This window comes from Pholcus phalangioides, unplaced genomic scaffold (genome assembly GCF_987345545.1).
Source record: "Pholcus phalangioides strain wild (caught in Gottingen) unplaced genomic scaffold, Ppha-v1.0 ptg000024l_1, whole genome shotgun sequence".
Taxonomy (NCBI): Eukaryota; Metazoa; Arthropoda; class Arachnida; order Araneae; family Pholcidae; genus Pholcus; species Pholcus phalangioides.
In genome coordinates, this window is record NW_028301616.1 from 27,200,013 (window position 1) to 27,227,029 (window position 27,017).

General features: G+C 37.6%; 1 protein-coding gene across 1 annotated transcript in view; it reads right to left on the minus strand.

Moving 5' to 3' along the window:
* The window catches only part of LOC149069119 (kyphoscoliosis peptidase-like), a 54,392-nt gene extending 31,553 nt beyond the window's left edge, over positions 1-22,839 (minus strand). The window contains exon 1 of the mRNA XM_089251132.1: positions 22,409-22,839. Coding sequence (XP_089107258.1) covers positions 22,409-22,435 — 27 coding nt within the window. The 5' untranslated portion in view covers positions 22,436-22,839. The remainder of the gene's footprint in view (positions 1-22,408) is intronic.
* Between the last annotated feature and the right edge of the window lie 4,178 nt (positions 22,840-27,017).

Genomic DNA, 27,017 nt, shown 5'->3' on the forward strand with positions numbered 1-27,017 from the left:
GATTTATGTCAGGAGTGACCAGCCGCTCTTCGAAAACACGATGGCCTTTAGAAATATGGCCGAGTATTGATCGCCATCTTCAATGTAGTAACAGGTCCAACATTATATTTTATGATGTGTGTGTGTGTGTGTGTGTGTGCGGAACCTCTACCGGACCCCCCCCCCCCCAACTCGATTTTTCTTATAAGGACACATAGTCAGTGGCGTAGCTTCTCGTTTCTGGCCGTAAAGACCAAACTAATGACTTCTTCCTTCCTCCCCCACCCCCCCCCCCCTTTTCAGACACAAAGTTTCGTGTCTCAGTACCATTTTGGAGAGACTTCCGACGTCATCACCAAGGGCTGAAGGACAAACACATGTAAGGGCAACCGGCTCCAAAGCCAAGAACCAAGGATATCAGACATCAGCCTTCAAGGTAAATACGGGATGATGAGCAGCCATCTTAACAGATAAATGGAAAGCTATAGTATACTAAATATGTTTCGAATGAAAACGAATAATATGTCAAATAAGAATTGTGTATACGAAAGAAAAGGGGGATACACAGAGAGATTATTTTACCACGATGTAGCTGAGACGTAAAGATGACGTTTAATGGCTTGATGAGACAATAACACGGGAGCTCTCAAAATAACCAAAGTAGAAATAGATGTTTTCCAATTATGGCAGCAGAAAAGTCCATTTCGGGCTTTGAACGCGTATTTATTGGTCTTCAACTGACAAGGAAAGGGTCCGAAGGTGTCGTTCTCAAAAAATTATGAAAAAATTTAGGTATGTTAATCTCACCGAGAAACACATAAAAACAAAAAATTAGTGTGGGAATGCAATTATTAAAGCTACAAAAAATTATAAAAAATGCCAACAATTGGCTACTCATCATCTCTGGCGCTTCTTGGCGATATCTATACAAAAATACTTCTTTCCCTCTTTTCTCCAGCTCTTTTTTTTTCCCCCTCCACAAGAAAAAAAACTCTCTCTCTCTCTCTACAGTTGCTTATTTTTTTCCCTCTCTTTTCCTCTGTCTGTGCCACAGAGTAAGAATAATATTTAAATAAGAATAATATTTAAATAATAATATAATTTAAATAATAATATAATAATATAATTTAAATAATAATATAATAATATAATTTAAATAATAATATAATAATATAATTTAAATAATAATATAATAATATAATTTAAATAATAATATAATAATATAATTTATACAAATAATATAATAATATAATATTATAATAATAATATAATTTATATCTTTAGTCTATGGTCTGTGCTAAGGCGACTTGATAAGGATTATCCTAGTGGCTATAGTCTGTGCTATATCTAATCTTGTATTGTTTGAATGACGTCACTCTAGGATTGCGGGATTTTTAATTTCATACTTGGCTTCCATTGGCATTCAAAATATTAATATTTACATTTTTTTTTGAGTTATCCAAAATTCCTTGCCGAAACACAAGTTCTATGGTTTCCTAATGAATCTATTATCATTATGAACCAATAACAAAAAGGAATGCGCTGGGCACTCGCTTCGCGATCCGTTATTATTGTCAACTTGATGCAACTGAACCACATTTGGAATTGTACGGACGGGGGTGGCCCCCCCCCCCGTATCACCAAGTTCGCTGTTTGGGATCAAACCTCCCCCCCCCCCCCCATCATTCCCGTGCATCTGAAAATTTTTGTGGTGAATTATAATATATTAAATCATACTTATCCTGTGCAACGGTTAAAAGAAATTAAATGTAATAAGAATTTAAATTTTTCAAACGAAGATGTTAGGAAAAAAAATTGGATGGGTTCGAAGGGACTCGAACTTATAACCTTCGTTTTATGCGTCCCGCGAGCGAACTTCCCACTGTACCAATGGTGGCTGCCGAGCTGAAGTTGAATTTAGTATATCCTTTATTAAATGTCGCCAGGAAATATGGTGGCGCCAAACGGATCAAAATTTGCGGTAGCCTCGCGGGCTACTTTGGCGTTTCTATGACGCTACAGTTACTCGACTCTAATTGGCTGGTAATGTGGAGATCTCAGAATTTCTAAGCGCTATAGCCGTAGTTGGGAAACTATGTTCAAAAAGAGCAACAAAGTCTATTTACTACCATTTTCATAACCGCATAAGAGATGGCTGCGTCGGAATTAATTATTGCAGAACCTAACACTTCATTTATATGACGCTAATTTTCATTTATATGACGCTAATTTTCATTTTTATGACGCTAATTTTCATTTCCATGACGTTAATTCTTCATTTATGTAAGTTTCGTGCATGTAGGGAGGGTTACAAGATTCGAAAACTGGCAAAGGAGGGCACCCGCACGCACAGTAAGAAATACAAATTCAATGGCCGCAGTGGACAAAATGGCCAAACGCGGTGGCCGAAAAATACCCGTAAAAAATATGGACGTCGAATATACAGTCGAATCCTGTTGTAACGAACTCCAAGAGACCGGAGAAATCACTTCGTTATAACGAAATTTCGTTATAAATTAATTCCAGGTTTCTATGTAAACTTATCTCGGGAGGGGGGGGGGGGGGTTAGAAAAGTGTTCGTTTAACCGAGAGATTTTCACTATAACGGTATTCGTTAAAACGGGATTCCACCGTATATCTGAAACTACATCAAAAATACAGCAACCCAATAAAAGCAAAAAAAAAACCAATAACTATGATAGAATATAAATATACTGCCCATAAAAACATTATGAATGTCTTATTATTCTAAGCACGGATAGGTTCCCGATTTTTCCCGATACTGTAGAATGGTACAATTTTGTGCCCCTTTTTGAGGTTTTTAAAGATTATCTCCTTCAATTTAGCACTTATTTGTCTGAATGTTTTACTCATTATACCTACACATCTCACCTATTGATTGATGTGTCGGGAAAAAACCTGTGTTTAATAGGAAGGGAAGGGGTTTTTTTTTCCTGCGGCACAATCTTGTACCCCTGCGGGTTACAACTTTGGGCCACCTCTTTTTCTGCCTTTAAAATTCATTACAAACTCGATCTGACACTTCTTGTCACTGCTTTCATCGTTCCTACGTTTATATCTGCTTTAATAAAAATCCTCCAAAAACATTACATTTCCCCAATTTTTTCTCCGTTATTTTTATTGAAGAATGAAAAATGACAGAAAACAATGAAAACAAGTTTAAATTAAAATTGTTTTATTGAGGAACTGTTTGCGTAGGTTTGATACACACAAACCTTTAAAATTTTTAAACCCCCCTTAGGGACCATTAAAGTATTACGTCAGCATCGATGGGGGGGGGGTTCCAATTTGCTGATTTTGAGGACAAGGGGGGAGGGGGGGTTTGGATGATGTTTACGTCATCAACCACCCTTTATGAAATATTATTAATGGCATCTTACTCGGCTCGCCAAAAACGAGAAAAACATTTCAATAGTTTGTGGGCACTTTTGAAGTGATATCCCCCTTATTGATTAGTGCCCTTCAGAGAGACTTTAGTGATCTCTAAATGTTTCGCGGATCCAAGTAATCTGGAAATGCGTCCGGTGTCCGGGCCGCTTAAGGGGTCTCACTACTCTTTCGACTTAGAAAAAGTCGAATTTTCAAAAATGACTTCAAAAAATATTTCATTCGATTGCAAGTAAAATATTAAAAATTTCGCGTCAATCGGTTAACTTGTTCTTCCGTAATTAAAGGAAGAAATACTGGATTATAGTGTATTACTATTTATACTAGATTTTTATTACTAGATTATAGTATACTAGAAATTTTTGAACGCGATTTTCTGATTGTAGTTTTTGAGCTCATCCGTAAGATTGAAAGAAAACCACTTCCCAAAAATTCTGAATTTTTATAGAAAATTTTAGTCGTTATTTAATGTTATTTGACGGCTATGAACTCAAAATGTATCTTTAATAAATTCATTACGACCCACCCTCTAAGCCATATAATGGTAAATCGCATAAAGGCCCTTGGGGGTTATCTGGTGTGGACTGCCCTCCTCAAACCTAATTTTGTACAAATGAACTAAGCGGCACATTAACAGATCGCTTAAGTGTCCCGTGGTACAATTCCAGAAAATTTAAGTGGCCCCTGGCACATTTTCAGATCACTTAAATGACCCGGGATACAGTTCCAGAACACTTAAGCGATCCGTGACACGTTTAAAGATGCCTTGAGTGACATGTGACGTGATTTTAGAGCATTTAAGTGCCCCCCCCCACAGTGCAATTCTACATCACTCAAGTTACCCGCGGCACATTCTCATATTATTTAAGTGATCCGCGGCATATAATTACAGATCGTTTGAGTGATGTGTGGCACAGTTCCAGAGCACTTAAGCGGCCCGGATACATTTCCAGATCACTTGGATCCGCGAAATATTTATAGATCACTAAAGTGGCTCTGTGGTTCACTTATCAATAGGGAGGATGTTACTTCAAAAGTGCCCACAAACTATTGAAATGTTTTTCCCGTTTTTGGCGCACGAGTAAAATGCCATTACAAATATTTCATATATTCATTAAGGGTGGTTGATGACGTAAGCATTATCTAAACCCCCCCCCCTTATCATCAAAAGTCAGCAAATCGAAAACCCTCTCCCCCCACCCCCATCGATGCTGACGTAATACTTGAATGGCCCCTTAAGCACCACGTGCCATCAAGAGCACACGTGGTTCTTCTCTGGACCCCTTCGACATGGGCGGAGATACGAGGGGGGGGGGGGCCGTGGAGCATCCCCCCCCCCAGCGTCAAAGGTGAAGTTGACTGATCTAATATATATATATGCATATATGAATTGGCATCATCATCATCGTGCCCCCCCCAGAAAAAATAACCATACCTCCCCCCCCCAGACTTCCAAGTCTATCCCCGCCTATGCCCCTCGATCACATCAATGTCCCTCTGTAGTAGGTAACCCTCTCCAAAACCTGACGGCATACTCCAATCCAGGACGAACTAAGCCCCGGAAAAGTGGACGGACCACATCAGGAGACCATTCTGGGAATGAAACCGAGCATTCTATTCGAGAACGTCACTTTTTTTTTTTCCAGTAATCACAACAGAATAAGTATTTCTGCGTCTGATGAAGCTGAAACGGTACAACAGCCAATCCCGAACAAACACAATGACGTGCTTTGTCGTTCGATGACAATGCAAAAAAAATCGATGCGAATCATTTTTTTTTGTACATGTTTCTCCTAATGAATACTTCCTCATGAACACGTGATTTTACACGCGCAAACACACACACTGGACAGTGGTGTTTCTAAATATAGACTGGCTATTAACGATTTCAGAGATTAGAAAGCCAGGTAGTAGAATATTTACTGCAATCTTCCTTGACCCTAAAGAGCTCACCCCCGTTTTTTTGGTTTGATTGTACAGTTCGCAGCCATGGCAGTAGGAAAGTATTATGTTATGAATAATTTCACAGCGGATATTGATAAATCACGGGGAAAGACCTTGACAAAACAGATTCCATCCAGAAGCGGCAATTTATGTGATAGATGGAGGCTAAACGCTTTTATGATGAAGAATGCTCTTGTCCCCTTCGCTGGGATTAATCTAAGATGGAGGATTTACTTCATGGCACCTTTTCGATACAGAATGCGCACCGCCTACCGTATAAACTATACGAGCCCGGATAATATGCAAACGCATATGGGGTCATTCAAATATTACGTCAGCATCGGGGGTGGGGGGGGGGGGGTTCGGATTTGCTGACTTTTTGATGACAAGGGGGGGAGGGGGAGGTTAGTGTTTTGCTGACAAGGTGGGGGAGTGGGGGGGGGTCAAAAATGGCTGAAAATCTGCTTACGTAATACTTGAATGGCCCCTATGTTCATATGCGTTTGCATATTTTAGCCTTTTTTTTTAGCATTAATGCATTTAAATGCATAAAATCAAAGAATTTTCAGAATAAGTGCATACTTTTGAAGGTTTATTTAAATTCTCAATTGTTTTTATAATTTTTCAAATAAATATTGTTCATAATATTTTCGTAACATCGGTTTTTTTCCCCGCAGGTGAAATTTAGTAAATTAATACATATTTATAAAATAATACATATATATATATATATATACAAAAATTAGGAAGAAATAGCATAAACTAAAGGAAAAAATGCTCTTTCCCCTTCATGTATGCCAGTGATTCCCAACGTGGTCATTAATGCCCCCCCCCACCGGGATTTATGGAATGTTCCAGGGAGGCGGTAGAAGCTACGGGTATAACATAGGATCCTATGGGTTATATTGCGTTGGGGGCGATGGGAGAGAAAAAATTTCGGAAGAAGGGGGCGATGGGGGCAAATAAGGTTGGAAAACTATGATGTGTATGTGATTTCTTTCGAATTTTTTGAATTCAAATATCTCAGCAAATATTGCACTCAGAAACGTGATTTTTTTTTGTTTTCCTCAGGAGAAACAGAGCAGCAACTTTCTAATTTGGTTTTCGATGTGGTGTGTTCATATAAAAGGTTATTTTCTTTTTAAAACTTTTAATAACTATAGAACCCCCTGCAATATCAATGACGCATCTGAGGCTCACACGTTATTTGGATACTTTTTATAATCGGAATTATGTCTCTAGGGTCTAGGAGCAACGGTTCGCCAGTAATTTGCGGTTCGAATGAGTTAGCTATGCGCCCTGCATGTAAACACCTACATTCCTTTGGGGAGTTTCTAATATCCCCCAGAATTACGCTTGTTTTCGTGATATACTAGTGCCTACGTCTGCCTTCCATAATTTGAAGAGAACATGACAAATGATTGAATTTTTCGTGTAATATAAGTAGCGTGTTGAAGGTGTGCCCACTCTTTATCAAATTGGAGACCGGCTCGCATTAGTGCCTCAAAGTTGGAAAACAGCAGGAAACGACCACCAACAACGGGGTTCAAACTTGGATCATCACGATGAGAGTCCAGCCCGATGCCCACACGACCGCATAGCGGCTAGAGAGACAGTTTACTACAATATCACCTCCGAAGAAGTGGGTCTGGAAATTATTGTTGGCTAAGGGCACGAACACGCTGGTTTCCGATTGTGTGAGTCGGCGTCTTTACGGATTGGTTAAAATACCTGAAATTCAGGTTTTTAACCAATCAGCAACGGCATTTTCGGTCATAAAAAAATCCGAGCCCTAGCCATAATATACAGCAGGGGTGGCCAACAGATGGCCCGCGGCCAGCATGTGGCGCACGAGGTGATTTTGGTGGCCCCCGACAAGGTGCATATAAAATTAAAATTAATAATTTACAATGTGTTAAGTCAAATTTGTGATCATTATTTGAACTATTCGATGGAAAACTACTTACATTCATTATTGTTAGCGACGGAAGTAAATTTACTCTGTTATCACCATACTGTTTTTTTTTTCAAACACACAATTTGCTCATAAAGCTCGGCACATGGGCTTCCCCCCGCCCATTTTTCCGTCTCCTCGTTTGGCAAATTGCCTATTTTGCAAAAATAATAATTAAAGAAAAATTGCAAATAAATGTTTCATTTCTGAAATTCAAACTATGAATGTGGATTTCGTATATGGAATAATCTGCAGAAGAAACTAATGTTTTTGCATTTTTGATGCATTACGCTGGGAACGCGACCAAATATACCAGTGGTTCTCAACCTTTTAAAGCCCGCGGCCCGGTTGCATTCATTTTCGCAGAGTCGAAGGCCCGGTCAAACACCCGACCAACGGAAAATGAATGAAGCGGCTAATCACTCGCGGCCCGGTATGAACGATATCAGGGGCCGCGGCGGTTGAGAAGCACCGAGATAAACAATGAATATGTATAGGAAGATAAAAGGGAAGATACAAAATGCCCACAGGGTAAAAGTTTAGCGAATTAACTGCCCGTGTTTCCAACCAAAATTACTTGCGATAGAAACAAAAACGTTCTAGTTTTTCCGGGTCATTTTACTGGTGCGGCTTATACACCGGAGTGGCACCCGTAACGCGGCCCGCGACGCTGCAGCTAACCATTTATGTTGGCCTTTGAACCGAAAGAAGTTGGGCACCCCCTGATATACAGTACTTCCGTACTCGTCTTGGACATGGAGGGGCCTTTGTGAGGGCATATTGAGAAGGCGTCATCTATCGGTCATCACTTCAGTGCCAGTAAGGAAAGAACGAGGTAGAAAACTCGTAAGATTTATTCAAAATAAAACGATATTAATTTTAACAATTAAGAATTAATAAACTTATAACGGTCTATTAATCAATAATAAAAAGTTTTTAAAGGTATCAAACAATTTAAATGTTGCAAAGTCTGTTACTCGCTATGGCGAGATTTTCTTCAAAGTAGAGACCATAAAAAAAAGCAGGTCTAGTATTTCGCATTACACTGTGTTGAGCTTTACGTTAGGTTCACGCAACACAGACACGCACATTCCAACATGTGCCGATCCGTTAGAAGTTCCGTAGAGGAATGTGGACGAGTTGCATGTGTAGGCTGGCCATATTCCCTCGATAGAAATACGGGAAATTGAGATTCCAATTACGGGACATTTCCAATTATCGCCAAAAAAGTGAACAAAGTTGCCAAATATTGCTGAAATTATGAGAAAATTACAATGGTGATAAATGAAGCATTACTGCAAATTGCAGTGGATTAAACTGAATTCCACAGGGAATAAAGCGTTCACCAAGACAAATGTGGGAGATTAATATTCTTATTTGTAGTTGTAATTATCATAACATAATTTAAGGAAAAATTGGGGGGAAAAACGGCATAAATTAACGGAAAGTTTCCCCCCAATTTTCCTCCCCTTTTTGAAACAACACAGTGATTATTTCACTTAGAAACGTGAAATTTTGTTGTTGGCCTCAGGAGAGGGAGGTCACCAAATTTCTAATTGGGTTTTTGAAGGACAGGGTGTCCGCATAAAAAGTGATTTTTTATTTTATTGCAATAACTATACAACCCTTTGCAATATGAATGACGAAGGTCCACGCGTTATTTGGATACTTCTTTTCTAACTGGAAGTATGCCTATAGGCATGAACGATTTTCGCCAGTAATTTGCGCTTCGAGGAATTGGCTATGCACCTTGTACAATATATGTACAAGTTTTTGGTATTGATATGAATATTGGTTGTAGGTGCAGAATGCTCTGAGCAGGAAGGGGGGTGGGGGATTTTCTGCGTACCCCTACGACCGAGCAAATTTGCCAATTTGTATTTTATAGGCACATTTAAAAAAAATACACTCACTTATATAATGCCGTTGATTTTCCTTGTATCAATAATATCTTGAGTAGTGAAGGACTTTGATCTGCAGAGCTTGAAAACGTGCCGCGGGCCACTGAAACGATTTGTAAGTGCCGCGGGCTGTTTAAGTGATCTGTAAATGTGCCGTGGGCCACAGAAAAGATCTGAAATTTTGCCACGGGTCACTGAAGTGAGCTAGACATATGCCGCGAACTACTCAAGTGATCTTTTAAACATGTTGCGTGTCAGTTAGATCAGGGGTGGCCAACTTCTTTCTGTTCGCAGGCCAACTTAATGGTCAGCTATAGCGTCGTGGGCCGCATCAGTGGTGCAGCTTCGGTTGTATAAGCCGCTCTATTATTAATTGAATTAATTAATTAGTTAGTTATTAAATTAATTTCATCACTAGAAATAAAGAAATTTGTAAGCAGTTTGTTAATCAAGAAATCTGCTGTTGGAACCTATAGTTCAAATAATGATCACAAATTTAATTTTTTCACGGTACTTTCACCTTGTCGTGTGGGCCGCACAAAATCACTCACAACAGCTGGCCGCATGAGGCCTGCGGGCCAGCTGTTGGCCACCCCGAGCTAGATTATCTGGGAATGTCGCGTGGACCACTCAATTGAACCAAGAATACGCCACGGGCCACTTGAGTGATCAACGAATGTGCCGCGGGCTGCTGAAGAGATCTGTGAATGTATAGCGGGCCGTTTGTGGAATTTTTAGATGTGCCGCGGGCCACTTAAGTTGTTTGGGAATGTGCCACGGATCATTCAATTCAAGTGAAAATATGCCTCGGGCAACTTAAATGATCTGCAACAGTGCCCCAGGTCGCTTAAGTGATTCTGTAAATGTGCTACAAGTCACTTAAGCGATCTGGTAAAGGGCCGCGTACCACTCAGTTGCAGTGACAATGTTCCGCCAGCCACTTAAATGATTTGGAACAGCACCCCCCCAAGTCAGTAAAGTTATATGGAAATGCACCACGGGTCACTCAAATGATCGGGTAAGGTTCCACTTACAGTTCATTTTTACAAATTTAGATCTGAAATTCCGGGGCCCACATCAAATCTCCCCGAGGGCCACATTTGGCAAGCGGGCCCATGGGATGAGCACGTACGCTATATATACACACATTCGCAAATCAAACAGATGTCTGTCCTTCACGATGCAATTTGACGGAACACGCGACGTTCTCGCCGTCCTCGATTTAATGAAAAACCATGTTAAAATTCACATTTTATCCACGGGCGGGACTTGGGCACGCAATTTGCGTCCTTGTGCGCGATCGTGTTGGAATCGTCTACTCACTAATGAGTACGAAATTAAACTAGCTTATTTGTCGACGAGGTTACCACTGGGGGAATCGAGAACTCTCTTGAGGAAGTTCAGCCTGAAATGTTTCACCAACTATGTGTGTCAACCAGACACAAATTGTGTGCATTATCGCTATTATTTTTAAATTAAGAGCATATAGTTCTTGTTTAGAGACAATGCACTGAGATACTCACGCGATGAAGTTTTTACATTTGCGTGATTCGAGACGCGTCGATCTGAATGCGTAAAAAGCACGGTTCATCCACCTTTTTTTCATTCTCATATCATTAAAGCCGGGTTTTCCTAGGTGTAGGATTTCTGCGTCGTGTGCAGCGTGAAGGAGGAGATTGATGGAAACCTGAAATATTCAGGTTTTTTTTAACCGATCAGCGTTTCTACGCAGCACGCATCGTAGAAAACCTGCTCCAAGGAAAACCCGGCTTTAATGTAGGTTTTGCGTTTGAAAGTATTTTCGAGTTGGGGGTCGGGATTACACTATTAAAGTTTTGTAAAAGCTCTTTGAGATAAAACTCGAAAAATTCAACCAATAAGATCACCTGTTGTATTTGGTGGAGTGTAACCGATGCGCTTATTGGTTGAATTTTTCCAGTTTTATAAAAGATTTTTTCATCAAAATTTTATTGTGTAATCCCGGCCTTAGCCAAACACTTTGATTTTTGAAGAAAAAAAATTATAATATTTTATGATAGATCTACACAGCCGGGGTCTCCGACGCATGGCCAGCGGCCCACACAATAACCGATTATTATGCATAATCGCCGAGCATTTTGTTAAGTTTTATAAATTTTCCTAAATTTACCACTTTTACTAGCGATTATATATAATGCCTAAGCGTCGCGTCGTTGTCAAACATGATGAATTGTATTGTACAGTATATACAGGGTGATCAGCGAATAAGCCCTTATTTCAAAATTAAATATCTCTACAACAAAGATCAATAGAATTATGCGGTAAACGGTACGTTTATTAGCAAAACTGTAAGAATGTTGTGCAAAAATTTCGAAAATTTAGTTTTTTTTTAATTTTTTTAAATTTAAAAAAAAAAAGAAGCAAAACTGGAGATTTTGGGGTTCCGAAAATCCTCATTTGTGTGAAGAGAAACCACTGCGTTCGTCTAAAGTTACTGCATGGGCTGCGGTATGCGCCAGAGGCATTATCGGCCCCTTCTTCGTGCGGGAAACGATTACTACTGAGCTTTACGTTACAATTTTGGAACAATTTGTCAGCACACATGGCGCATACCGCAGCCCATGCAGTAACTTTAGGCGAATGCAGTGGTTTCTCTTCACACAAATGAGGATTTTCGGAACCCCAAAATCTCCAGTTTTGCTTTTTTTTTAAATTTTAAAAAATTAAAAAAAAACTAAATTTTCGAAATTTCTGTACAACATTCTTACAGTTTTGCTAATAAACGTACCGTTTACCGCATAATTCTATTGACCTTTGTTGTAGACATATTTAATTTTGAAATAAGGGCTTATTCGCTGATCACCCTGTATATACTGCATACGGTAATTCATACTTGTATTGTATCATTATATTGGGGGTACGATAGTAATATTTATTATCATTAAGGCCCGAATTTTTATGGCCTAAAAATTTTCAAAATATTCAAGCATTTATGATCTGAAAAACGTGAAAAAATATGACCATATAAGAACTGGGCAGTAACTATAGGGGGGGGCAACTGTCCCGGGCGGCAAAATTCAGTGGCGGGGCAGTTTTAAGTGGGAACAAAGAAAACCATTAAAATATTATCGAATTTTAAAGTTGTGGAGGCAGTAAAAAAATGTTTCCCCTGGTGGGGAAAATCCTAGTTACGGCCCTGCATATGAGTTCCCCGTTATTTCCCATCTCTTCTTTTTCAAGGATTGCTTCTTATCTTATTAAGTTAAAAAATAAAAAATTAATTGATTTACCTTTTTAATTAAAGTTCTCTCACCAGATACAGATTAAAAATCACGCCTAACTTACGTTCTAGAATTGCTCTGCATTTCATGAGGTGCAGTTTCAAGTGTTTTACTATTATTTAATTTCAAGCGTGCTATTATCTAAAGCTTCTTCAAATTCAAAGAAATATGAAATATTTGCGGAAACTATGTATATATATACATAGGATAATTCAGAAAAGATGGGAAAAACTTTAAGAGTTGATAGTGCACACAAATACAAACAAATGTCATCAAAGAATGCATGGTCTAACATGCATGGCAAACGCGCGTTTCGAAACGGTCGCTCCGCAAACCTTAAAACGGCATTCCTGTTGAAATCTATCGGGAGAAAAAAGAACGCCATACATGCATGCAAATGTAACCTGGGGAAGAAGAAGATACCGTATGCAAATCTGCGTCGCAGTGAATAAAAGGCGCAGACGCCAGCCCTGTGAAGTTATTCCAGCGTGCAAACCCGTTCTAACAGTTGTAACGCACGGGATAATGGCACATTTTAGTAACATTGAAAACACAGACATGCATTTCATTTACGGAACTGCAAACGGAAGCACCACAGACGCAGCACGAATGTTCGGTTTTCCCCACAGGCGGTTGCCCAATCCGAAAACATTTGGCAGCTGCGCGAAACGGGATCCTTTCTTGGTTCCCAGTCTGATGCACTGTGAAGCAGATTTGCATACTTGTTTCTTCTTCTTCCCCAGGTTATATTTGCCTGCATGGTGTTCTTTTTCTTCCGATAAATTTCAAAAGGAATGCCGTTTTAACGTTTGCAGAGCGGCTGTTTCGAAAAGCGCTAGCGCGTTTGCATTTCATGTTAGACCATACATTTTTTGATTGATGACAATAGTTGTATTGTAGCCTACTATCATCTCTTAAAGGTTTTCCCCGTCTTTTCTGAATCATCCTGTACGTAGGCCTATATAAGTGAAAAATTATAACACAAAACAAAAAGAGAAAACCAGGAAAATAAATGTAATAATGAGGTCTTCATCAAAGCCCCCCCCCCCCCCCCCAATTGTCCCAAAAGCAACTGAAGTTGGGCTGGAAAAGATATCTTGGCAACGGGATAAGTCCAGTGGCAAAGTTCTGGCGTTCATTCATGTCCCAAAAGCCAAACATAGGCATTATTTACCATCCGTCCCTCCGACATTTTCTGCGAAGCAAGATATGGAAGTCAAAGAACATGAAAAAAAAAGGCAAAATTGAAAAAATGCAAAAAAAAAAAAAAAAAAAAAATCAATTTTGAAAAACACACAAAAAAGTGAAATCACTAGAAGTACACCAAAACAAAATATCAGTGACACATCAGTGACTGACACTACCACATAATATTGTGTAACACACACACACACACACACACACACACACACACACACACACACACACACACACACACACACACACACACACACACACACACTCCCTCTCTCTCTCTCTCTCTCTGAAGGTTACTATATGATAGGAAATTAAAAAATTCCTACCAGAGATTCATCTTCAAAATAAAAGTGTCACGAGAATGTGAAACAAAGGCTAGCAACTCAAAAAACGTGGGCAAATTTTGAATCCCATGAAGGAAGATGGTAAACCGTTGCCACTCAAGATATTTAAAAGATCAGAAAAGGCTTTAATGAAGTCATTTACATTATTGCAATAGATAGCTGTCTTCATAGGGAGAACGACGCGAGTGATTGATACTTGCAAGCACGGGGCAGGGGGACCGCTACTATTAATTTTTTTGACACAACCCTGCCTCTTTTGAGGTAACGGAAGTAAGTTGCTTTGCATCAGTCCGGGGTTGTGAGTGATTCTATCTATCTATCAACATTATTGCAATTTTTTTTTGATTCGTCATAGTTGCACAAAAAATATATTTTTCAAAATTTTAATACACTTATATTAGAATTGGAAAGAAAATCAACTTCAAATTATTTTCTTTTACCAATAATTCTGATAAATGTAATGCAAACATATTTTCAAGTCAAGGAAATCGGCTGTAAGAGGATCATGATTGGTTCTTTTGAGTGTCAAGTGTCCGTAGGGTATATTTCGCCACTTAGTTCAAGAAAATTTTCGAAATTAAATATTATGAGGTCATCAATGTATCTAAAGTCCATGATTTTATATTTAGCGAAAATATTAGTTTGATAAAAATTTGAAAAAAATGTTCGCGAAGGAAAGGCACTAGAAAAACATGTGCCCATGGGTATACCCTTGGTTTGTTTGAAAACATCGGTGCCATTTAACAAGTAGTTTTCAAAAATGCAAAATTTTACCAAATTGTTCCAATGACTATTTATTTATTCGTAGAAATTAGGGGTTTTTTTTTTTTACCAGAAAGAAATTTAATTGATATTATTATATCTCTAGACTTGAGACGCAAAAACGAATTAAGCGAGAATTTGAGTTTTATACGTTTAACACCGAAATTAAAATTAATTTTCAATCAAAAATTTTGGCAAAGTTTTCTTTATTTATAAATGTAGGGTGGGCAAAAAGTACAAAGAAACTTTAAAAATTCATAAAAACCGGAAAAATAACCGAAATAAAAAAACGGTTTGCAGGGTTAGCATCGATGGGTCACGGGAATTTTTTTAAGACAGGAAAAAAATTTACAAAACCAGCAGATAGGTGGCGCCAATGTCCATACGTCGAATAAAATGACGAACAGAATGACTCCAAATCGTTTATTGCAGCAGTGACCACCACCACAGAAGATAACACATTACAGGCGAGTCACAAATCCAGCAACGGCAGAGTGCAGCAGGTCTACATACTCGGTTTACAAACGGTGAACTGCTTGTGGATTAGGAGCGCAAATTCTCATAACCGTCTCATTTGCATATTTCCATCGAAGTCGCTCGTACTAGAGCCACCACCGGCTGTTTTATGAGTTATATATATATATATATTTTTTTTTTTAATTCGGTAAAACTTAGCAGATGGAGAAATGAATTTAAAGAACGCTTGCCATACAGCAGACAAAGACTGCAATCTCGTTTATTGTTTCACAAGCTGAATTGCAATATTGCTGCACTCTAAGCCGGTTTTGTGCTGGAACTTTTAACATATTTTTAAACAAAATAAAATACAGTGGTACCATCAGTCCTTTTATTTTCAAACGACGCGCAACTCCGGCCTACCGTCATTGGACAATTCACTACCATTTTATCCGCTTTCAGATGTGAGTTACATGAGCTATACCTAGCTGAGAGAGAGAGAGAGAGAGATTTGATGCACCTAACTGTCTGCGTGCTTATATAGTGTTGTGAGTACAGTTAGTGCTGCCATCTGCCGTTCAAATTGTAAGTGAAGTGTGATGCTTGAATATTTGTACAATTGCAGGCAGAGCCGCAACGAGGGGGGGGGGGACTGGTGCTCCGTACGCTGAACAAGAGAGTGTGCTAAGTTTACTTTGTGTTCGTTAAAAATTATGAGGAGGGTGTGCCGAAATAGGTACTTGCTAAGATGCACAGCAGCTACCGTCGGTGCTGAAAATCTTGCAGTTTTTGAAAAAATTCCGTGACTTTACTCTGAACACTCCAATTTAGGCAGAGCCAGAATTACAAGAAAGGACGAACCGGAGCAACTGCTAAACTTAACAGAGTGGCAATTTTAGGGATAAACAATAACGATTTTTTACTTTAAAGCATAATGCAAAAAACATTATTATGGAGCATTCCACAAGGTTATTATGGATTCGTACATATACCATTTTTCTCCCTAGTCATTGGGCTCAGCTGTCAATTTTAGTCAAATGGCTTGTACGAGTTGATAGCCGTCTTCATGGAGAGAAGGACGCGAGTGATTCGATACATGGGAGCACGGGGCAAGGGCGGGGGGTCATTGCTATAAATCTTCACTAACTTTTTCCGACACAACCCTGCCTCTTTTGAGGTACTAACGGAAGTTGCTTTGCATCAGTACGGTTTTGTGAGGGTTCTATCTATCATATATTTGGTTTTTTTCGCAGTTTTTCAGCAATTTTAACAAAAATTTGTGATTTCGCTAATTTATGGCAACGTTTTTGACAACAATTGGCGATATACGTATAGCATTTTATAACATTTTCAAGATCTCAGTTTCCCGTACTTTACCTCAATAAAATATGGTCACCGGATCATTGGAATGGTTTTTCGTGAAGTATATTTTTGTTTACTGCGATTTGTATCAGCCCTCCATTTATCTACCTTTCAGCAGTTTTAGCAGTAATTAGCAAATTTGTCGTAAATGACATTTTTGGCTGCAATTTTTGATATCCCGTATTTAGGATCAATTTCTTCGATCAGGTATTGCTTAGTAAGAAGGCATAACATCGATTTACGACAAAATAATCGAATAATTTTTCATTTAGCTGGAATTATCAAGTCTACCTGCGGATCATAGATTGAGAAACACTGATTTACGTCATTCATTCAGGGCCATACTCAAGATCGATCTTTATGGTTTGTGAGGGATGGGGTGCGGGGGAGGGGCTTAAAAAAAGTTGAGTTATTTTGCTCATTCAGAACAGCATTTAAATCAAATGAAATTGATTAAATTAGTATATAAAGGTATTATTTTTAAGTCATTATTTAAATTCAATTTTTTACGGGATTACATTAGCCCCATATGCCCCTTATCCCCCCTACACACACTGCGTACACCTCTGCATTTAATAGATTTTTCAGGACGAATAGTTGGTGCCGAAATAATCTTCGATTTAACTACTTAGGATTTCTAGACCCGTGATAGGTATGGATAGGAAATTGTAAATTAGCTCCAGCGTAATTAAGCTTCGTTTGTATGAAATGACACTGATGTAAAAACGATCGAACGATCGATTTTCTTCTTCTTTTTGAAATACTGTATGTGTTCTATGCAAAAAAATTTAAGAATTGTGTACTTTGAACGAAGAAAAATTTGAAAAATCATTTTTTTTTTCGAAACAAAATTGGAAAATGTTTATTTTATGCGAAAATCGAAAAATGTGTATTTTATTTCGAAAATTGAACAATGCGCATTTTGTGAAAAAAATATGTTTAAAAGTGTTTGTATTCAGAAGAGTTTTATTATGTTATCTTTTGAAAAATGCGTATTTCATGCAAAACGAAATATAAAAGTTTGTATTTTAATTAAGCATTAAGCAAAAAAAAAATCGAAAAGTGTGTATTTTATACAAAAAAAAAAACCAAAACAAATAAAAGGTTTTTTTGAATTTTGAAGAAATTTGATGGAGAAAAAAAATTATAAAGGAAAAACTGATGAGGGTATTTCAAAACAGCTGAATCAATTTTTTCTACATCAAAACATGTGTTATATATAGGGCAGTGTTTTTTAAAGTGTGCGCTGCCAACCATTATCAGTGGCGTCTCGGCGAGCTGGAGATACTTATTTATGTGTGCCTATTTATGCTTTGAGAAGGTTCTTTTATATGGGAAAACATCTACCAAACTGTTCTGGGGAGCCGCAGAGGAACCATAAATTGCATAAGAGAGACGCTTGTGACAAGAGTTTTTGAGAATCGGTGATTTAGGGGGGGGAATAAGCACTAATTTTTTTTATCGTCACTTGGTTTTTTTCTTTGGAAATCAAGCTCTAAACTCAACTCTGTGCCATCAAGTTGTACTTTTGCGGCATTTGTGCAGCCTATGCAGGCTGTATTAGTGATGTTGCGTCGATATTACCAAGGCGACAGCGTATAGGTGATTACAAATCGAGCTTATAAACCATTTGTAAATGAAACAAAAATCTCGATATTTGTAGTATTTCGTTAATGGATGGAGGAAACGTAAAAAACGTATATATTCGAACCTAATTGCCAATTTATTGTTAACAGTTTGGCGTCGTTCGAATCACTTTGAAATCAAACTTTGAGTAGTAACAATGTGAGAAGCGGTAATGTATTTTGGAAAGCTCTTATAAAGCTACTGTACACACTCGAGTTACATTATTGTAACCATATTCTATTTTCACTTTCGAGATATTGAAGAGATCATTATTATTTCGGAATGGTATTATTATTATTATTCCTAAATTTTATGACTGAAATTTCACTTTTGGTTCATAAGATTTTATAACTTTTCAATAATGACGAGATATTTCTTTTTTTTTTTTTTTGCAAAATTGTGAAGTGTTTGATTGTTTTTATACATGTACAAGGATAAGATTTTACAGTTTTTTTGTAAATCTTACTTTTCAAATTTAAACTAAATTTTTTTCCCATTCAAAATGGTGACTTTCGAAAACGAGATTTTTGAATATCCAAATCAGGGAGTGTAAAGCTATATCTGGGTCTATGAAATTTCGATTCATTTGACGTGAAGTTTCGTATTCTCTCACGATACAAAGCAACTAAAATACGGGGTAAGTTAAAGTAATTTCCCTGATTATAAATCATGGGCGGAGATACGCCCCCCCCCCCCCCAGCGTCAAAGGTGGAGTCGACTGATCTAATGCATATATGTATATATAAATTGACATCATCATCATCATGCCCCCCCCCAGACTTTTAAGTCTATCTCCGCCTATGTTATAAATGATAACATCCCTCTTTAACATTCATATCAAGAAAAAGAGTTTCACACACCATACACGGAAGATACTTAAATTCATTGCTTATACAGTAAAAGGTATCTGTGGGTAATATGCCAATGCTAAGTTTCGGCAATTTTTTCCGAAGTCGGTTGGGGAAATTGTGAAAAAACAGCAACAATAAAAAGCACTTTGAAACGTTTTTTGCAAACAAACAAACAAAAATAATCTGAGGTCTGTCTTAAAGAAAAATATAAAAATAATAATCTTCACGACGAGTCGATGTTTTGGCAATACAGTCGAATCCGGTTATAACAAACTCCATAGACTGGAGAAATCACTTCGTTAAAACAAAATTTCTTTATGAAGGAAGACCAGGTTTTTACATCGTTCCTATGTAAATTTATCTGGAGGATTAGAAAAGTGTTCGTTAAAATGAGATTCTCGCTATAACGGTATTCATCAAGACGGGATTCGAATATTAGAAAGAGTGAAGATGGTAATCAAGTAATTTGTTTTCCTAAGTTACGTTATATCAGCCAATGGAACGGAGATTTTACTCGAGAACTTCTTATCAAAAATGAAATGTGGGTTAATAAAAATTTCCAATAGAAAATAAAAAGAGCTAAAATTTAGTTTTTTTTTAAATTTAAAACTAAAATTAAAGCAATGAAACAAAATTTGAAAGATTGTCATGAGTTTTGAGGAGAAAACACTGTGGGGGGAAAAATACAGTCGAATCCCGTTTTAACGAATACCGTTATAGCGAAAATCTCGTTTCAACGAACACTTTTCTAATCCCCTAGACACGTTTTCATAGGAACAATGCACAAAAACCTGTAATTCTTTTATAACGAAGGGATTTCTTCGACTGTATATTCTAGTTATGATACGACACGAAAGAGAATAAGTAAAAATGAAAAAACCGTTGAAATTTCAGCGTAAGTAACAAATGCAGTCAATATGGCTAGATCCAAACAAATCCTAGAACTACCGGAGCGGTCTTTTTGACCGCTTTCACAGAAATTCATGATACCGTGTAAAATGTCGATATATTTTTAGATTGAACCAAGTGCCATAAGAACTGGGGTTGCCTGTTTTGAAATATTGTCGTATGAGGGTTTTTAGGGAAACTGGCCCCCCCCCCAACCCCGTGAAAAATGTCATGTTAATATTTTTTTCGAATTTACATTGCGTATTGTTCATTGATTTCAAAATTTCGGAATATAAGTTACTTCACGACAATCAAGTGACACCCTATTTTTCTACTATTCATTTATTTCCTGCCAGTTCTCTTATTATTTCCCTTATTTTTTGCCGGTCCGCAAAATTTTCTCCTATTTATTTATTCTCACTGATTCGCTAATTATTTCTCCCATTTAGTCATTTTTTTGCTGGGGGGAGAGGGTCCGCAAATTATTTCTTCTGTTATTTATCTTTTACTTGTTTATTAGTTCCTCAAATTATTTCTTCTATTATTTATCTTTTACTTGTTTACTAGTTCTTCAAATTATTTCTTCTATTATTTATCTTTTACTAGTCCGCAAATTATTTCTTATATTATTTATCCTGTACTAGTCCGCAAATTATTTCTTCTATTATTTATCTTTTACTTGTTTACTAGTTCTTCAAATTATTTCTTCTATTATTTATCCTGTACTAGTCCACAAATTATTTCTTATATTATTTATCCTGTACTAGTCCGCAAATTATTTCTTCTATTATTTATCTTTTACTTGTTTACTAGTTCTTCAAATTATTTCTTCTATTATTTATCCTGTACTAGTCCACAAATTATTTCTTCTATTATTTATCTTTTACTTGTTTATTAGTTCTTCAAATTATTTCTTCTATTATTTATCTTTTACTTGTTTACTAGTTCTTCAAATTATTTCTTCTATTATTTATCTTTTATTAGTCCGCAAATTATTTCTTCTATTATTTATCCTGTACTAGTCCGCAAATTATTTCTTCTATTATTTATCTTGTCATAGTCCGCAAATTATTTCTTCTGTTATTATCTTTTACTTGTTTATTAGTTCTTCAAATTATTTCTTCTATTATTTATCTTTTACTTGTTTACTAGTTCTTCAAATTATTTCTTCTATTATTTATCTTTTATTAGTCCGCAAATTATTTCTTCTATTATTTATCCTGTACTAGTCCGCAAATTATTTCTTCTATTATTTATCTTGTCATAGTCCGCAAATTATTTCTTCTGTTATTATCTTTTACTTGTTTATTAGTTCTTCAAATTATTTCTTCTATTATTTATCTTTTACTTGTTTACTAGTTCTTCAAATTATTTCTTCTATTATTTATCTTTTATTAGTCCGCAAATTATTTCTTCTATTATTTATCCTGTACTAGTCCGCAAATTATTTCTTCTATTATTTATCTTGTCATAGTCCGCAAATTATTTCTTCTGTTATTATCTTTTACTTGTTTATTAGTTCTTCAAATTATTTCTTCTATTATTTATCTTTTACTAGTCCGCACAAATCATTCCTTCTGTTTATTTGTTTTTGCCGGTTCACAAATCATTCCTTCTGTTTATTTGTTTTTGCCGGTTCACAAATAATTTCACCTGTTTATTTTTTCCCTGTTTTACAGGTTATTCCTCCGGTCGGTCTGCAAGTTATTTCTCCCATTTCCACCGGTCTGCGGAATTCTGTGGTGTTTGGTCAGAATATGATATCTCCAAAAATTGGCTTTTTGATCTAAAATTAAGTCTTGCTAATTATAACTTATTAGAAGTGAGATAAATGCACAAATACGTGGGTACGGCTAAACAACATGCTGGTGTGTGATATTTTAATTTATATTTGTGTGTGTGCTTTATTTTTGATGTTTAAATGACAATGTATATGCTTATATCTCAAAAATGTGATTTTGGAGTCATCATGTTCTGACCAAACACCACAGAATTGTTCAACTGTTTTCACTGTTCAAAAAAGTACAACTAGTGTTACTTCGGTTACTTCCCTCAGTTGTAAAAAAGGTTAAAGAATGATTTAACAATGAACTTTGAACATTCACACAGAGCACAACTCCGGTCTATCACCATAGGTAATTTACTACTGATTGAGTTGTGCCGGAAGTAAGCTGAACTTTGAACAATAAAGCCACACGAACATGACCGAGCTCTGCCGTCACTGTGATTCGAGTTGATAGATTCCGAAATTATTTTGAAGTAATTTCGGCCCAGTATGCCCTCGAGGTTGTAGAAATTCTGATGGCACGGCAAGCCAATTCAATAATCTCCAAGAGTAGTACGTCAACAAAGGTTTTACCATTATTTTAATCAAATATTTATAAAACTTTTGCATCGATATCAGGCAATCTGACTCGGCAAAAAAATATAACAACCATTTAAAATAGAAATTTATGAAATTGTTTTCAACACTCACGGTTTTTCTCAGGTGTAAGGTTGGCATTCAGAAACGGTGTCGGAACTCGGTTTCTTCATAGCTTGATCCGAAACACGATAATCAAATCCATATCAATGACACATGACGACACAAACCACATTCTAGAAATATCTATCCATCTTTTACAACTGCCATATCGGCCAATATATTAGCATGTATTTTTAATAACTACTGGTGAATATATGCACTGTATATTACATATAAAAGAGTGAGTCTGTCCAGCCTGTTGATTGTGATTTGTGTTACTTCTATTCCTAAAACGAAAACTCCTTTTCCGTTTTCTTTTTTTTTTTTTTGTCCAATCTACAGGTCCTGTTCACAAGAACGTTTTCATTTCATTGGTTCAATGGAGAGAAGAACAGACAAGGGCCGTGGTTGACAACTACTGTATATTAACTGTTAACGCGAGATTTTTGTGTGTGTGTGTGTAGAAAGAGTTTCGTGGCTGAAGGAAGAGAAAAAAAAATATATTGCTGTATTTTTTTTATTATTATTTTATTTTCGGTAATATTTCTTGGCAATGGACGATTGTTTTCAAAAAGTGAAAAACAGTTCCTATGGTGACTGAGTTTGCGCAGTTGACGGCACAATCGATAGTTGCAGCTCATGTGAGGATTGGCGCGAAACTGTGAAAATTCAGGTATCTATAGATGATGATACCGCACACACATTAGTATAGATCAGCGTTTCTCGACTTATTTTTATGGTCTACGACGATGGCATAGGTGGTCCGCAAGCAGACGTGAGAAAATTATTCATCCTTTGTAGTTGATATTAATAATATCCATATGGTTTCAAAAAAAAAATAATAATTATACCTTCATGCCTAGGTTCACCATACATCATTCAGGAGAATGCAGGAAATTGCGATCTTAAATACTGGATATCACTAAATTTTGACAAAAATTTCAGTTTATTGCTTTAAATGCAATTTGCTAATTAATTGCTGAAGGGTGTGGAAATAAACGGTGCTGTAAATCGCCAAAACTAATAATACATTTCACGAAAAGATCATACTAAAGATCTGATGACTATATCTCATTGAGAGAAATAAAATTCGGTAAACTGTGTGGATCTGAAATAAAAGTCCACTAGATACGAGACATCGCCAATTGTCGTCAAAAAACATTGTCAGAAGTAGGCACAATCACCACTCATAATTAAAATTCCAAAAAAATTGCGGACAGAACGTTAAACCTGATAAATATGTGAGATTTATCAGGTTTGGACAGCGATGGATGTCTTTATGTGGTCATAAATCACAATGAGATTTATATCACGAAAACACTATGTATTCCGACTTTGGTAAATATTAAAAATTCAAATAAGAGTGTCAGTGATTAAACGGGACAAATATATTGAAAAAATTGGAACAATGGGAATTATTGGAACGTCCCGTAATACGGGATAAAAGTGGTCCGCCAAACCGTTTCAGACATTTTACTGTTCCTTGTTTTCAGAAAGGTCAAGAAACACTGGTATAAATGAAACTTCACCCATGTGAAAACGTTTTGTGAAATTTTTCTTTATATGGTCATAAACCAACACCACCTATAGAGCAAGGCCTCCTCACGAAGTTTGTGACGTCAATGAAGAAGTTCATTCCTCCTATTGCCATTGGATATACTGCAAAAAAGGAGGTAAAGATATCGCACGCGTCGGCGAGCTATATCCAATGGCAATAGGTGAAATGGACTTCTTCAGTGGCGTCACGAGCTTCGTGCGGAGGCTTTGTTCATAAATACGAATTCCTCTCGATAATAGTATTTTTGTGTGTTCCAGAGACTTCGACAGGTCCGTACCATGCATTGCAAAGCCCTGCCCCGGCTGATTAACATCGGGACCCAGATGATTTTTCAGCTTGCTATTAGTTTAAATAGTCTTCCTCCCCACTTGAGACTTTGAATACTGGGGCAACAATTTCACCACTTTAAGCGGTTTTTAAAAATTTCACTGATCCAAGTGCCACAGTGGAAATCACTAACTCTCCGGTGAAATGCAATTGAACTATCCTGTAAAATGGAATTATTTTTCGCCGGTCCGCAAACTATCTCTCCCATTTAAGCGTGAATTCATTTTTTTTACCGGTATTGTTTGCCATCTTGGAAAAAGAATATTTTTCCCCCAACTCTGTGCAGGTGATAGTGCTCTCCCACCCAACTCCGGGAACAATATTAAAAACAACAACAACCGGGACAGAGAAATTCTAGCCTTTTCTATATCTTTGTACTGTACGCATATTCTTATACTACCCCCAACAAAATGAAAAAAAGAAACCCTCTCTTTCCTTCTATTATCGAACTTTGAGCAGAAGCTGACTCAATAGGAAATGAAAAACATGTTTGGCATATCAGAAAAACACAACGTAGTATCTGGGCTCGTAATTACCGAAATAAGAAGCTTTTAAAGAGGCGGGATGTCTCGTAATTGCCGAAATAAAAGGCATCAAGTTAGGTTAGATATCATTGCTGCTACTGTAAGGAATGATCCTATCCAGGCAATTTCGCGCCATCGGTGACGTCATTGACACGTTATAGAGCGACTTATAGCCACTACAATAGGAGTCCCCTATCCAGTCGCCTTAGAGCGACTCGCACTCCTTTTCAGCTGTACGAAAGCCTCCTACTTAACATTCACTGACTCGGTCACTCAATCATTTACTCACTCGGTCACTCAGTCACTCACTCAGTAACTCAATCGCTCACTCCCTCGCATTGAACTGTTGTCGGTGAATTGCTAGTCGGTGAATTTTCCTAGTGGTGAATTGCATGGCGGTGAATTGTCGGTCGGTGAATTTTCCTAGCGGTGAATTGCATGGTGGTGAATTGTTGGTCGGTGAATTTTCCTAGCGGTGAATTGTTGGTCGGTGAATTGCATGGTGGTGAATTGTTGGTCGGTGAATTTTCCTAGCGGTGAATTGTTGGTCGGTGAATTTTCCGGCGGTGAATTGTTGGTCGGTGAATTTTCCGGCGGTGAATTGTTGTCGGTGAATTGCTGGCGGTGAATTTTCCGGACACGGTTTTGATTGGGTGCGTCAGCCTTCTCTCACATTGCAGACACACATCACGGAGGGATACACAAATCTTCTACACCGGGGGGAGGGGGGGGGGGGTGTGCACAAAAAACTTTTATAAAATGTGAAAGCGCTTATGAATAGCATATGGGGGGGGCACACATACAAATCCAGCCCGCAAGCCAAATGCGGTTCACCAAGGGGTTCCATCCGACCCGTGAAAGTTTTTCCTGTATAAAAGTATCAATACACAACGCGATAAATGCCTAGGCTGACTATCTTTCTTTCATAAAAATACGGAATATCACCACAAAGTAATGAAAGCAAATAAAGTTGCCAGTTACAGCCCAAACAATTGTCCAAGCAAGTAAAGCCACCACTTACAGCCAGAAAAATTGCCTAAAGCAAGTAAAGTTGTCATTTATAGCCATTTACTTTTTCCAAATTTTCCTATCGAATTGCTCGTTAAATCCGAGCTACAGTGAAACCACTGCTCACCAGAATTATCATACGATTAGCATTTATCAAACAAAATGCATTAATTTGCTCATTAAATCCAGACTGTCATTAAAAGCGAGCTCGTTATAAGCGGGCCCGCTTATAACGAGCTCGCTCCAAAAGTGAGATCGACTTTTACAATGAGTCAGACGCTAACTGGATTGAATGGACCTGGACCTGCCTCTCCCTCTGCCTCTGCCATTCCTATCCATTATTCACAGTCAACGACTCGAGAAGTTGCCTCATTCCTCCACGACTCAGCCAAAGACTGCATCGGGTAGAAGGGGGTGCCCACCTGGGCGGGTCCCCCTCCTACTTTATCACACTGTACGTGTAATAGAGTAGTGGGTTCACTCCGGAATGAACCCAGATCAATGATACCCGATTGCCTCCTCAAGTGATACCATCCTCGTTCCTCTTCCTACATCCTCAGCACCTCTTCTTCATTGAAACGTTCTCGATCTACAGGCCAACTACACAGTCTTACAGCTAAATACTGTAATGTCCCGATCCCAATTAAACTTATTACAAGAATAGGTTTAATAACACCCACCCGAATTAAATGACTGCGAACTGACCAAAGCCTAACGCTTACGAAACCTTTTTAACATCTACTGCAGTGGGTCAATTTTAGACACCGGACAGTACCATTGGTCATATCCCGGTTTTTTACACCTCCTGCTTACTTTGATGACCAAGTTATGGGAATCTGTTCTGAATGAGTTTGATGCATGGCTTTTCCCCCTTTAAATAACAGTCGAAGTTCATTGTTGACCACTTTCAAGAATGACTGTCTCACGCTCACGTGCCAGAGTTTACCAACAATCAAAACGGCTGATAGGAGGAAAATCAGTAACAATGAAAAAAATCAGTCATTCTCAACTTTTGGCATGCGTGACCTTTTTAGCCGTACGCAAGCCTCTTTAATATCTAGTGTCATCCGTAAATTGCGCATGTGTTTCGATTGGGTGCGGCCTTCTACATATTTCTGATGTCTCGAATACACAGGGACGCAGGGGGGTGCTCAGGGAATCCCAAAAGCCGACAAAAAACTATAAGAAAAATTTTATATTTCGG